The sequence below is a fragment of the Cydia splendana genome, chromosome 7 (assembly GCF_910591565.1).
Source record: "Cydia splendana chromosome 7, ilCydSple1.2, whole genome shotgun sequence".
Lineage (NCBI taxonomy): Eukaryota > Metazoa > Arthropoda > Insecta > Lepidoptera > Tortricidae > Cydia > Cydia splendana.
Window position 1 is genome coordinate 21,182,173 of NC_085966.1, and position 14,609 is coordinate 21,196,781.

Consider the following 14,609-nt stretch of genomic DNA (forward strand, 5'->3'; position numbering starts at 1 on the left):
AATAAACTTTATATATACTTAACGTTGGTGATTGGCGCTCATCAATGACTAATCAACGTGATCGACCAAGGTTGTATCAAAACAAGACCAAAACCGTAACAAATAGTGAAATCAGAATCGGGCTCGCAGACATTGTTTCACCCTGTATACACCCTGTATACTCCCTGTAAACACCATGTATAGGTAAGTATACATCCCTGTATAGGTAAGTATACACCCTGTGTAGGTAGGTACACAGCTTGTTCACAATACAAACCTAGATCAGAATGAGGTCTAGGTTAATTGTCATAGTCCCTTGATATTCATATCATAATCAACTATTTCATTACTTATAACATTACAGGGCTCGTCTACAACGGACTTAATGTAATGAAAAACAATTACCATCCTAACAGTAATTAAATGAGACGTCTAAATGCTTTCTGTGCTGCGGTGATCGGTCGTGTTTCGTGACATTATTGTCCAATTCGGTGTTTGTGAAAATGGAGTAAGTTTAATATTACTTTATTAACACACAAATCATGAACTATTTAACTATGATGCGATCAAAAAGCGCAAATTACGGCTCAGATGAAAAGACATTTTGTTCGAAATACAATATTAATTGCAAACAATGATCCCATGCGGCAATGGCGGGCATAACATGAAATTCCTAAACTCATCATAGATAAGACACATGTTTTAATGTCTTTTAATACCTTAAATTATGTAGCAGTCACATACACTAATATTATGTACAGTACACTTATACAATTATACACTTGCAAACAAAGTAAATTAAATTGAATATAAAATATGACAAATCCTTTAAAAAACACTCTTCCAGTTCCGAAGATAACAAAAGTAGCGTTAGCAACAGCAGAAAGCTTAGACGTAAGCGAAGAAAGGCAGTGGAACTGATGCAGGAGTATGCGGAGAACAGTAGCCTGCATGGGCTCAAGTATATCTCTGAGAAAGGCCGTAGTTTTGTCGAAAAGTAAGCACAATTTTATTAAATTTTTACCAACAGAGGTCAAACGAGCTCCGAGAAATAGGCTAGATGTCAATTTTTAATGGTATCAGTCGATCCGGTTTGTTTTAAGGATCAAATGTCTATTACGGGACCCATTGCATTCAAATAAAACCAAATTCAGAAACGACAGTTAAAGTCCTACATTCGTACACAACGTGCGAAACGCCTTTACTAAACGGTGCGTCATTTCGTCTTTTTGGTCCTTTATAATTTCCTGGTTTTACGCTCTTTTATTCCAAATTCCAATTCCAAATTGTTTTTTATTTTTAAAATATCCAAATCCAAATTGTTTTCTGCTTTCAGGATATTCTGGGTGGCAACATTCCTAGTCAGCATCAGTTTGTGTGTGATCTTGATCAAGAATGTTTGGATCAAGTGGCAGACCAGCCCGGTCATTGTAGCTCTTAGTGAGCAACTGGTTTCTGTTGGAGAGGTATAGACTTCAATTAAAGTCTGTATCTTTAGGTACCTATTTAAATAAAAGTAAACAAACATTTATTGGTTAACCAACCAAATACAAAACCGCCTGGACCAGTCACAGAACGACCGACTTTAAACTACATTATTTTGGTCATATAATGTTTTCATCTACCCTCAAGTGGCTTAAGGAGCCAGGAGGGTAGATTTTGTTTATTTTTATTTAAATACCTAAAGATACAGAGTATAGTTATTATTTCACACAAGCCTCCTGGCGAAAAAGTTAGAGTTGAATTAGTAAAACTGTCTCGATCTCTCCATGCCATTTTACCTTTTTTAGGTACCATTCCCGTCGGTGACAATCTGTCCACAAATCAAAGCGAAGCGTTCGCTTTATAATTTCACTCACGAAACGATCGCAATGAAAAAAGAGATGGAGTCACGTTTGGCGAGTAACAGAACACAAGACGAGTAAGTCGTATAAATAATTTTAAAAAGGGTGGGCGTCACCAAATTTGCGCTTTTGATATTGTTATGATACGACTCTGTATTTCGGGCGCAGTTGATTCACCGGCTCTCAGTGCATAAATACCACGACAAGCAGTGCATTTCGGGTGAACCAATAAGCGCGACCTAATTGTATCAAAACCTTAAAGATTTTTGAGATCAGTATATAATATTCCGTAGGAATTAAATATCTCCTGTTCATGTAATCATTGTGACAGAATCAGAAAATAAGTAGATTAGTCTTATTATATTTTTGAAAATAAATTTGAAATTTTACTCCTCCTAGGTTGACCACTCCAGCAGCGTTTACGTTGTGGCACACACTCCGTGGCTGGTTTATACCTTTTAGTGCATACGTCGTGCATGTGTTATCTAATGTATGCTAATACATATATTTGATTCTGTTTCGTAGCAAAGATGATGATCTTTTGGCCAATAAATATGAGGATATCGGATTAGTGTGCTGGGTCGACGTGCCAGTGGTTCCGTACAGAAAACGGAACTACTCTGATGCCACAGCCGTTCAACATATAATTGACGTTAGTAACATCTTGATTTATACCATATTATTTTATTATTTTACCGTAATTATAATTATATTCTAATTAATCTAGACTAGTCTTTACTTCAACGTGTTAGCGGAATGGTGGCCGCTTTCGGATGAAAGTAGCGCCTGGCGTCCGGTTGCTTGTTGGGTGGTCGATATTCTGAAGATTGCGGGTCACTTCTGGTTGAGATTAGCTCAGGACCGGGACAAGTGTCGTATCACAAGAGAGGGCTATGCTCAGCAGTGCACGATACAGGGCTGATATAAGAGTCTCTACATTAAGAGACTAAACTTAGCCTAGTCGATTTATCTTTTTTTTGTAGAAGACCGTTCGTTTTAATTCAAAAATGTTTTTTTTTTATTCAGGTAGCTCCAAGTATTAAAGACATATTTTACGGATGCCGATGGAGAGGAGATGACGTCGCGTGTCAGGACATTTTTCAGTCTGTGCTTACTTCGGAGGGAATCTGCTTTACTACGAACACTATGGCGGCGAGTGAAATCTTTAGACAGGAAAAGTAAGCGCTTTAGGCTGTGATCCCTCAGAATTTTTAGGAATATTCTAGCATCATTACCCTGCTTAGTATTTGGATAGGAGGTGAGCGTATCCTGCTTATCCTTAGAGTTGGCCAAAGGCGCTCATGCTGACTGGAGTCAAGGAATGAGGAAGGGTGTGACCGTGCTAGGGGTGGCTTGGAAAATGGCTTTACCTGCAAAATACTGAAGACAAGCACAAGAGCACGTTCTGATTATCCTTAGAGTTGGCTAAAGGCGCTCATCTTTTCTAGATTGTAGATACTCAAGAAATTTGGATGAGTGTGATATGACTGAACCTGCGAATACTGAAGACACCAGTTCAAGTCCAGTCTCAAGCACAGGAAGTATTGGCTCTTTTTCTTTCGTATAAGACGCCTATTTCAGTATATGAATTAGTTTCACCAAAATCACCTTTATTTCAGTGTACACGAAGATTATTCCTATTTAAATAGCTCTAAACCCAGCAAGAACTGGTCTCTTAAAGGCGGATACACTAGTAACGAAGAGGATGTTTATCCGAAAAAAGGCCGAGTGAGTACCTACCTAATCTAAGGAAGACATTCAAAAGTACCTATTGTTTTAGTATTTTTTTCTTTAAGTCGACATCAGAGGGCCTACCTCGAACCACGTTCGACGTGTTGCCTCTCTGTCACACTTACGTGCAAATTAACAAGTGCGACAGAGAGCAACACGCCCTCGGGCCAGTTCTATTTCCTTACATTATTTAAGTTTCGATTGGCATTTTATATAAATGATTGTCATCTTGGCTAGACCCTCAGATCATTATCAATCCCCAGGGAAACGGCGCAGACACCGATCTGCGAGTTATTCTCAGAGAGCAGACAACTGAGCGGGATGGACTATGCTATGGCATAAACCACGGTTACAAAGTAGGTACTATGTACTAGCTTGTTAACAAATATAGATTTGCAATGCCATCATTAATGTGAAATTTCTATGGTCATAATTATGACGATTACAATGACACTTTACTTTCTCAATTTGCTCTATTCAAATCGATGCAGAGTTAGCTTAGACGGATACCTCTATTCTCTTCCAGGTGTACCTCCAGCACCCGGCAGACATGCCTCAATCTTCTCTCTACTACTACGCTGCCCTGCCGGAGCAGACTTCTTCGTTCGCAGTAAAGTTCAGCGTCACGAATACTTCCAATACATTGGTGAACTATCCTCCAAAAATGTGAGTCAACTGATCCCTTCGTCCATTCATTTAGAATCCAACTAAGTACGCTGAGTCTGCAAGAACTTGGCAGTAACAGTCACGCCATACCTACTTGACGCAGCACTTGGCGTGCAGAATATATTTAAATTATCGATTTAAATCACTTTAGGAAAATATTTGGCGATAGAAATTAATAGAAAGTAAATTTATCGTTATTCGCGTTGGCGCGATCTCAATCTTAATGAAACTACGCAACGCAACTGGAACGAAACGCTATGCAGTAAGACAAAATCACCATAACACTCACATTGCTCTTTCTGAACTGCCGCCCTTAGATTGGCCACGGTTAAGCCGTAAATACTACCTAAGTGTTGAATTTGTGACTGAATATGTTTTATTTCAGCCGCCAATGTTACTTCCCCGAAGAGCGTCAGTTGAAGTATTTCAGAACGTACACGCCCAACAACTGCCGACTGGAGTGCATGTCGGACTACACTTTTGACAGCTGCGGCTGTGTTTGGTTCCACATGCCACGTGAGTTTGAGCTGTTATGATTTCAGTCCTGTCATCGCAAAGCGTATGGGCAATTCGAGTAGTTAGGTCATTGGTATGTCAATAAACCGTTTGGGCTAGGCTCACGGATGCTCCGCGCAGTCATTAAAGGCACAGCCTAGAAAGCAAGAGAGAGTACGCATCCTAAGGTAAGAATCAGTTTTGTTAGACATTGGAAATTCCTTATATGTAGTACTGTTACCTATTTTGCGGTTGGTCACACTCCTTATATCCTTACTATTAGTGATTGTACCTACTTATAAGCAGCGTCTCTAGCGGCCTTCTATGTGTAGAACTAAAAATGGCTTTAAAAATATTTGTATAAAATATTTTATCTTTCTTGTGTTTAATTTTCAGATAAAGACAGCTCAACTATTTGCAGACAACTTAAAAAAGATTGCGTTTTAAAAGCATTGGGTAAGATATTTAAACGTCACCTTGAGGAACGGATACCGGAACATGCTCTGTACATTTTTGACTTCATAAAACGGTCCACATGACTGATACCAACTGGTACTTATCTGACACAGATCACTGACAGTTATCCCTTCTCCATAAATATACCTCGCCCGCTTTGAATATAATATAACCCAATAGGTACGCAATTTCTCGCTTTAAAAAAAGGTGAGATTGATCAATGATCACTAAAAGTTTTGATAGGCTAAAATAAAATTCTATGTCAAACATATTGAGCGGCATTACAATATTTGACATTGTCAAGCTGCGCACAGTACAGTTGAGTTGGTCTCGGCACAATACTTACATTGGGGTCATTTCTGAGCTCAAAAACTAACTAGAAATATTAAATATTCTAGTTTGTTGAACGGACATCATCAACCGTGACCGCTGTCAAAGATCAGTTCTAGTTAAACAGTAAGAATTCTGTACGGGTGTGTAATGCTTAATATAATTATAAAAAAACTATCATACATTTGTTATAATGCCATTTGATATATTATTGTATGTTATAATGTAATTTTTATTATACGTTTCCTTTATTATATTGTGATTTCATCTAAACTGTTATTGATATAATGCCTAATGTAATATAATTTTCAAATAGTATAAAGACATGTTTTATAATAACATTTGTTATATTATATTTTTGTATAACGTAATACTTCATACAATTTTATCAAGTATAAACACATATATTGTATAATATTTCATGTCATATTTCATTTACTGATAACGTAAAGTTTTACATACTTTTTATAACTAGTACGCAGGCCTAGTGCTTTTGCTAGCTATTTTATTCTAGGGAGGTCACAGTTCTAACCTAACCTAACCAATTTTGTCACGTTTTTCGTTCTGCGGGGGCCGCAGTTCAAACCTTACCTAAACCACTTTTTTGTTAGAGTATTTTATTCTACGGAGTCGCAGTTCCAACCTAACCTAACCCATTTATTGCAAGCAACTATTATGCCACACAAATAATTATGTGATGTCACTTGTTATAATAAATAATATGCTTTAGAGTATGTAATAATTATAACAATGTATATTAGATGAAGTGTAAATATACCTTATGACCATTATATCAATAATAACATTATGTATACCGTTAATTAGGTATTACGGTAGTATGCCATTTATTACGTTATTCAAGGGTCGATCAACTTTTTCATGTCATGGAGAAAGATTCTTTTCGAAAAAATAAATCTTTTAAATATGTTTATTTTTCAAACATTTCGCGTACAAGAACAATTAAAGTTTTGTATGCAATTACGGGCCGCGCACAAATTTTATTATTTTGACAACTTTTGGTGTTAAATATGTTGTGCTGACTCAAAACGTGTCCCCTGGGTTACCCGGAATTTATTAAATAAAACTTCATTTAATCGAAATACTAATTCGTCTATTATATAAAAGAACATAAACTCTTTGCTTCTGTTAACTTAAAAATAACGAGATCCTTTTTGGTTTTCCTTAAAATCAACTAATAGTGTCTCCTGAGTCACTTATGTCGTAAAATGTACGAAAAGTTTTTATATTACTAAAATACCGCAACCATGCATATTCTACCTATCTGAATAATATGTTAATGTTACGAAATAATCAAAAAATTATAATTACAAACATCTATTAATCACTCTCCTCCAGAAAAATGCAAAACATGCCTAAAAATTTTTGGGACATCGTAGTTTTCCCAGAGACAAATTTAGTTATCCAAGAGACATTTTTGGTTCCTCCAGAGACAAATTCAGTGACTCAAGAGACATTCTGTCATTCTGTTTTCACATTTTAACTTATCAGTCAGTCTCATCAGTCTAAAAACACTCAGAAATCAAAACAATTAAACAAAAAATTAAGTAAATGATTATCAGCAATCAGTACAATCAACATCAAAAATATAGTGACAGCCAAAGTGGCTAAAGAAAAGCTCGCCTCATCCAAATTATTTCAAATACACCGTTTTGAAAAGAAATAAACAATAACAATAAGAAAACCATCAATACACAAGTATAATATTTCAACTAGACGTGTGCGCCGATTAAAAAACGACCGGCGGCGGCGTTTGCCGAAAAATCGGCGGCAACGGCGTGTTTTTGGCGTGAAATCAGCGTGACCTTGACTTACAAGTTTCTAAAGAAAAATCATTACTTTGTCGTTTTTCTTGAAAATTTTGATTAATCCAGGTTGCTGGTAAGTGGACTACGTAATCTACATATAGTTATGAATAGGTTTTGAGTATATAGTTATGAAAATGTAATGCACCCATTCTGTACGTATATTTATTCTACTCTTGTACTCGCATGTATACTGATTTCACATTTTCCAGAGAGATACGCCGCGGAGGAAAGTCAAACCGATTCTAAAGTTGACAAATGCCAATGCCTTCCGCTCTGTATCGGTATCCAGTACGACGCAGAGGTTCTTAAGACGAAGTTCGATATACACAGTATGCTGAATGCTATTAAAGTTGTTTATCCCGAATGGTACCAAAATGAGACTGATGAGGAGACGGGGTGTGTTTTTAATTAGTTTTAACCATTGATTTATTGTTTCCTATGTTGTTATCTATAGAGTTTGTCTGCACCGACATGTTAAGCGGCAAAGAGACTCATTATATACGTTAAAAGTCCTCTATAAATAAGAATAAAACAAGAATAAGTCTCAATAAAAATTGTATCATAGAGAAACAAAGTTAGCTTAGAGTGCTCACTCCATACAACTGGTTATTAGGTTGAATATAATGACGAGAAATGGGACTAAGGGAGGAGCGGACGAAGGCGTAAATCCCAAATTTTACAACGGACGCCCCCTGCCCGCTCTTCCGTCAGACCCCTTATTCGTCATGTCTTCATTATTTCAAACTTTTGGGCTAGCCAGTTGTATGGAGCGAGCACTCTATGCTACTATGCAACTGGCCACTTCTAATTTTGTTTTAACGCAATCCTTTCCAGGATGTCATATACGATGATAGAGCTGTACTACAAGGAGCCACGATACATGTCAATGCGTCGCTCGGAGCTGTTCGGTCTGACAGACTTCCTAGCAAACTGCGGCGGGTTGCTCGGACTCTTCCTCGGCTTCTCCTTCTTAAGTCTCGTTGAGATCTTTTACTTTTGCACTCTCAGGTGAGACATATTTTTCTCTTCTCTTCTTCTTTTTAGCCCTTTTCAATATTTGAGATGTAGGCCTCCTTAAATTTTTGCCATTCTGTTCTATTTGATCCAGCCGTTTTGATGTCGTCATACCAACGCATTTTTGGTTTTCCTACTGGGCGTGAGACATATTTTTACTACGTTCTTAGTTACCAATAGGTAACTAAGAGGAACTGGCAAATTATTAAGAAAGTTATTAGTTACGACTTATAGAATATCCACTTCTCTTACCTAATAGCTGTGGGTTGAAAAAACAGTGATTATTGGAAAAAGTATTTTGTTTACCTACTGCAGGTATCCCTCACCCTATTCTGCTATTGGTCACCAAGAAACTCCGAAATTGGCCAATTCATGGATTTCAGACAACATGTAACAACTTGCTGAGTAGGTATGGCTAAGGGTTAAATATAAAAACAACCTGTACATCTGTGACGTCTAATATTATTCATACTAAAGTAAATTTGTTACAAGTATGTAAGTCCATATCAAACGGGGTCAAATAAATCAGCTTAATTATTAATTTGTACCAACAACTTGTTTCAGGCTTGGCTGCACTCTCCGGCGGGACACGCGAAATTATGAAAATGACGTCAAACAAAACTAGCTCAAGTTCTATTATATTTAATTACATACTTAATTTAATCTTTTGTTACGTTAAAATACTTCCAATTAAAACCGTTTTTCTCACTCAAACTTAAAATATTATTAGACTCTGTATTCTAAATCAAATAAACAATTAGATATATTCTCATATTTCATTGCTGAAGTAACATCTATTGTGATCTTTAAAACGTAACTTAACCTAGCGGCCAATTCGAACTTTTAAATTTCAATTCAGTTTCAATTTCATCTCAATTTGGTATCATTCGCTCGTGCGTGCGTCACGCTCATACTGTATACCAAGTAGATCAGCTCAAACAGAGATCTCAGACTGTCACATATTTACCTAGATATAATATTACTTAGATATAATATTACCTAGATATGTACTGGACCTTTTAAAGGCGTGCGTGAGGCCGAAGCGAACAGTGCAGAGGCCCTTTTAGATTAATTCTAAAAGCAAGGGATACATGAGACGAAATACCATCCCTGAGTGAGTGAGTGCTTCATATGATACATCAGGAGATGGTCAACACCAGGCGCAAAGACTATAATATTGCAGTGCATTAATTTGTGTGTTGGATGGAATTGTTTTGTTTTTTGCTCAAATAAGTTTTGTCAGAGCAAAATTTCAAATATCGGTTTGATGTTAGGTGCACGTCCGAATTGGCCTGTTGGTATACCGCTCCTATTCTCAACCGGCAATCCGTCTTGTCGCTGAAAAATTGCGGTCGCAAAATGAAAGTATCATTTTGAAATTGCACAAAACATCGTCCATCGGCCATTGTTGCGCGGCTTTGTTGCGATTATTGTGAGTTCTGAATGCCGCGTTGACTACAGTTGCTTTTAATGAATAGGCTGAGTGCTTTGGTAAAGTGTGCATTCTTTTATGGATAATTACGTGTATGTTATCTTCAGTCCATACTATGAATGGCAGACTAGGTACCTATATCAGAATTTTCTAACCAAAGAGATATTAACTCATTTTTAACATATATAATTTTCCTTTTAGGCCAGTTTAGGGCTAATTTTGAACGATCTTTTTAACTAAAACTTGCAAATCTTACCACGGAGGGTCTACTGTAAAGGGATACGACCTAGTAGGGAGGATGTGGAAGATTAAACACAAATTGATAGTATTATTGTATGCCTATTCTTTTCTCACAGGTTAGCTAGGTTACATAAAATGATCTCTTAATGACTGCCTCTTCTGGAATGCCGATCCGCACACCCGTTCCATCTTAAATTTAAATAACTGGTAGCCAGTCATTGATCAAAAAGGCTGTAAAGGTTGCACACCGTGAAAATCGAAATTTCAAGCATATTCAATAATACGGAAGAGCGAAAAAGAGGCAGGAGAACGAAATATCGATTTTCGATTTTGTGGTAGGCCTTCTGTTCCTGTCGCTAACCAGGGACAGGAACCGGTTACCTTAACCGGGGTTTTTCATAGGGTTATTTTAGAGGTGTTTATAAAAACCCCTACCATAACGGTAACCGCTTAATAAGGTAACACTTTGATTCGGTAACCGTATCAGATCGAGTTAACCTCTGTTACCGGTAACCGAAATAAAAACCCAGTCTATTCAGTTACCTCATTATGAGGTTTTTGACCAGTTCAAACGATTGTAATCTTTACGCACACTTAAATTCAACTTATTATTGAATAACCGAGGTTGGCATGGGCGGTCTATGAATGCCTCCAGCACAAACAAGTTTTTTTGCCTTTCCTTTGTTTATCTTTATACCTACTTGTGTGGTGTGTTCTTATTATTATATTATAACTAAAATAATTAAAATAAATAAAATAAATAAAATAAATAAAATAAATAAAATAAATAAAATAAATAAAATAAATAAAATAAATAAAATAAATAAAATAAATAAAATAAATAAAATAAATAAAATAAATAAAATAAATAAAATAAATAAAATAAATAAAATAAATAAAATAAATAAAATAAATAAAATAAATAAAATAAATAAAATAAATAAAATAAATAAAATAAATAAAATAAATAAAATAAATAAAATAAATAAAATAAATAAAATAAATAAAATAAATAAAATAAATAAAATAAATAAAATAAATAAAATAAATAAAATAAATAAAATAAATAAAATAAATAAAATAAATAAAATAAATAAAATAAATAAAATAAATAAAATAAATAAAATAAATAAAATAAATAAAATAAATAAAATAAATAAAATAAATAAAATAAATAAAATAAATAAAATAAATAAAATAAATAAAATAAATAAAATAAATAAAATAAATAAAATAAATAAAATTAATAAAATTAATAAAATTAATAAAATTAATAAAATTAATAAAATAAATAAAATAAATAAAATAAATAAAATAAATAAAATAAATAAAATAAATAAAATAAATAAAATAAATAAAATAAATAAAATAAATAAAATAAATAAAATAAATAAAATTAATAAAATTAATAAAATTAATAAAATTAATAAAATAAATAAAATAAATAAAATTAATAAAATTAATAAAATTAATAAAATTAATAAAATTAATAAAATTAATAAAATTAATAAAATTAATAAAATTAATAAAATTAATAAAATTAATAAAATTAATAAAATAAATAAAATTAATAAAATTAATAAAATTAATAAAATTAATAAAATTAATAAAATTAATAAAATTAATAAAATTAATAAAATTAATAAAATTAATAAAATTAATAAAATTAATAAAATTAATAAAATTAATAAAATAAATAAAATAAATTAAATCAATTAAATAAATAAATTAAATTAAATAAATTTAATAAGTTAAATCAATAAAATCAACAAAATATATGTCGGGGCGTGACTCCAGAAGGACGTATTGCAGCGTTACAGTTCATAGTTTTAGACGCCTGTATACAATTGATTAGCAATGTTTGGCTACTAGCAATGTTTGCTGTTTGGAAGTTGTAACGAAATTCATAACGTAGAGAGTAACGCCATCTATTGGCGTGTTGTTGAACTAAGATGACAGGTAGAAGGCTTTAGAACGTCAAGAGGTTTCTCTTGGGTGAACGTAGGCACGAGTTGGCATTTTTGTCGTTATGTTGGTAGACTGGTCAAGCAGGTTGACCAACTTGACGTTCAGGCGGGAGCACTGGAGCAGCGAGGCTCCGCCGCTGGTGCGTCTGCTTGATCGGACCGCGCTAGAAGTCGGACGTACTCGTTAGCCAACCTCGTGCCTAACTCGCCACGTTCCTGAAGGCTTATACCTGAAGGATTATTCTGATAGCTTATAGAATCCAACGTTCTTTAACCATTTAGCTAAGTGTTTTATTCCAAGTGTTATTTTGATTTCTTACGTGTGATTAGAACCTTACCTTTGTAAAATAAAGATAAGAAGTGTTGTTTTGAAAAGACGTGTCCCGCCGAGTTTGTTGCCGGTCCCAAATAGGGCTAAATCTTCTCGGGTCAGAGGTGTACGGTTGGAGCCGGCCTAGCTTGACTTGAATAAAGACTTGAACGATTTTATGCGATCCTTTTATTTGAGTGCAATCCAAATACATCCCAATAACGCCTAGATATTTTAGTAGGCACTAGTATGGTTAACGAGTTCGAATGTTTATTTCATGCACTGGTAGCAAAGGTAGCATACTGATTTAGCTGTGAAGTAATACATTGAGGTACTATGCCCACTGCCGTCGCCCGTGCCTCCGTCATCAGAAGTTGGGATCCCGTGTCTCATGTATTGCTTACACAGCCACGCCCTGGGAGCGTGGTGTATTTCCGTGTGTTTTGGCACAGTACACTAAGAACAGTAGTGAATCTAAGGCCGCTCGGCAAGTTATTTGCCTACTCTTGCGTTGGCGCTTAGGGTTGTCACTTTTATTTTTAGTTAAATATTATTTGCGTATTATGAGTACTACGTTTCTATTTATTATAATATAATGAAATGTTCTATCAATTCATAAATGAAGTATAAATAAAACGCTTTTTAAATATTAACATTAGGAAATGGCAGTTATTAAAAAAAATATAAATTCGATACAGAAAAATATTCCTCCGGTTTCTGCATGTTCGGAACGCTTTATTGTTAGCGGTTAAAGTAAATTCTCATCCTTACGTATTACTTTAATAGTAAAAAGGTTTTAGGGAAGCATGGGCAAGTAGGTATTATGAAGAATGACAAGTCCGGGTTTGAGGAGTCGTTATTGAGACACTATATTTTTTTTCTACTGTACGACTGTAATTTTTGAATTAAGATTTCTTATACCAAACTGCAAATGGGTATTTTTAATGTACGGGCTCCCAACTCAACTATAATATTCATTTCGATACAGTTTAGTCAACTATAATGAAAATGACCAATCACAGCTCGCCGCGGTCAAGAGGACGAAACAAAACCATAGCTCAAATTAATTATTTATTTTAGGTTGTATAGTAGAAACAATTGGTTCATAAATCAGAAACGCGCATGTGACACCCTTAATATAGCAACATCCATAGACTACGAAAACCACTTAGTGTTGCTTGTTAGTCTCCATAGGCTACGGTGGCCAAAATTGAGAAAACAAATGTCTAAAAATTGAATTTAGCGCGGAGCAAGTACCAGGGCCTCATGAGTTACGAGGTGTCGTTGACCAGCCCGCCGGGTCGCGGCGGCCGGGGCGCGTACCAGTATTATGAAGGTATCGCGGCTGCTCCCGTATCTTAGCTGTATACTTTTGGTTTGGTTTGTTTGTATGATTCTACTAGTTTAAAGTATTATTTTTGTTGATTCGTAGAAAAAGTATTGTATACAATAGTGATATAATCAAGCTTTTCAATCTAGTGCCTTACTTATACTATTGCCTCTGTTCATAGTCATGATCAAAAAAAAGGCGTACCGTCAGAGCAGACAAATGCGAGCGGGGGGTAGCGTACTCGAATGCGCGCGATCACAGTCGCGGTACGGCCCACACTGCCGCCACCGTATTCCCCCGTATATTATGCTAATGTGTGCGTGGCAGCGCGTGCGTACACGGCGCCCGTCGCGCACGCACACATTCAAGCCGGCAGCGGCACATTTCTATGAAGATTCACTACTGTTCTTATACTGTGGTTTTGGTGACCTACATTCCATAATCTGGACACGTGGTAATGTGTCCTGCAGCCAGAGCCGAGCGAACTTGCAGACACCATTACGCACGTAACACAGAAGCAGCTGTGCAGTACTTCTGTGCTGGAGATTTGGAAATAAAAGGACAGGTTTCGTTCTAATTGTTTATTAGTGAATTTTATTTTGAGTGTAATGGCGAAGCATAACAGTCGAACGTAACTAATAAGCTGTCACTTTTCGTATTGGCCCATTTTACGGTGTTACTTATTTTTGGAACACGTGTTTTTTTGTTCATAGAATGAAATAAAACGCACTCATTGAAGTTTAAATTTTATTCTGAGATTTTTTTTAAAAGTCCCGTATTCTATCGCAACATGTCTTTTGTGTCCGCTACTAGGCCACATTCACAAACCCTGAAGTTGAACCTGCATACATGATAAACCTGATACCGTGCAAATGATGATTTCAGTATCAGCCAGCTACGATAAACCACATCGTGCATCCTGCCATCTGCTGCAGCAACGGCAACTGCAAGGCGGAAAGCATCAGCCGTCGTGCTTGGGTTGGACTTCC

The 14,609-nt window shown here is 35.3% G+C and overlaps 1 protein-coding gene across 1 annotated transcript; it reads left to right on the forward strand.

Annotated features, from left to right (window-relative positions):
- Nucleotides 1-425: 425 nt before the first annotated feature.
- LOC134792539 (pickpocket protein 28-like) lies at nucleotides 426-8,993 on the forward strand. Its single transcript, XM_063763805.1, has 14 exons — nucleotides 426-491; nucleotides 827-976; nucleotides 1,316-1,445; nucleotides 1,770-1,900; nucleotides 2,349-2,475; nucleotides 2,850-3,001; nucleotides 3,443-3,551; nucleotides 3,818-3,910; nucleotides 4,081-4,220; nucleotides 4,606-4,736; nucleotides 5,112-5,171; nucleotides 7,537-7,723; nucleotides 8,162-8,335; nucleotides 8,906-8,993. Exons 2-14 carry the CDS (start codon nucleotides 900-902, stop codon nucleotides 8,964-8,966), a joined length of 1,572 nt encoding a protein of 523 aa, XP_063619875.1. The 5' UTR covers nucleotides 426-491; nucleotides 827-899; the 3' UTR covers nucleotides 8,967-8,993.
- Nucleotides 8,994-14,609: the final 5,616 nt, after the last annotated feature.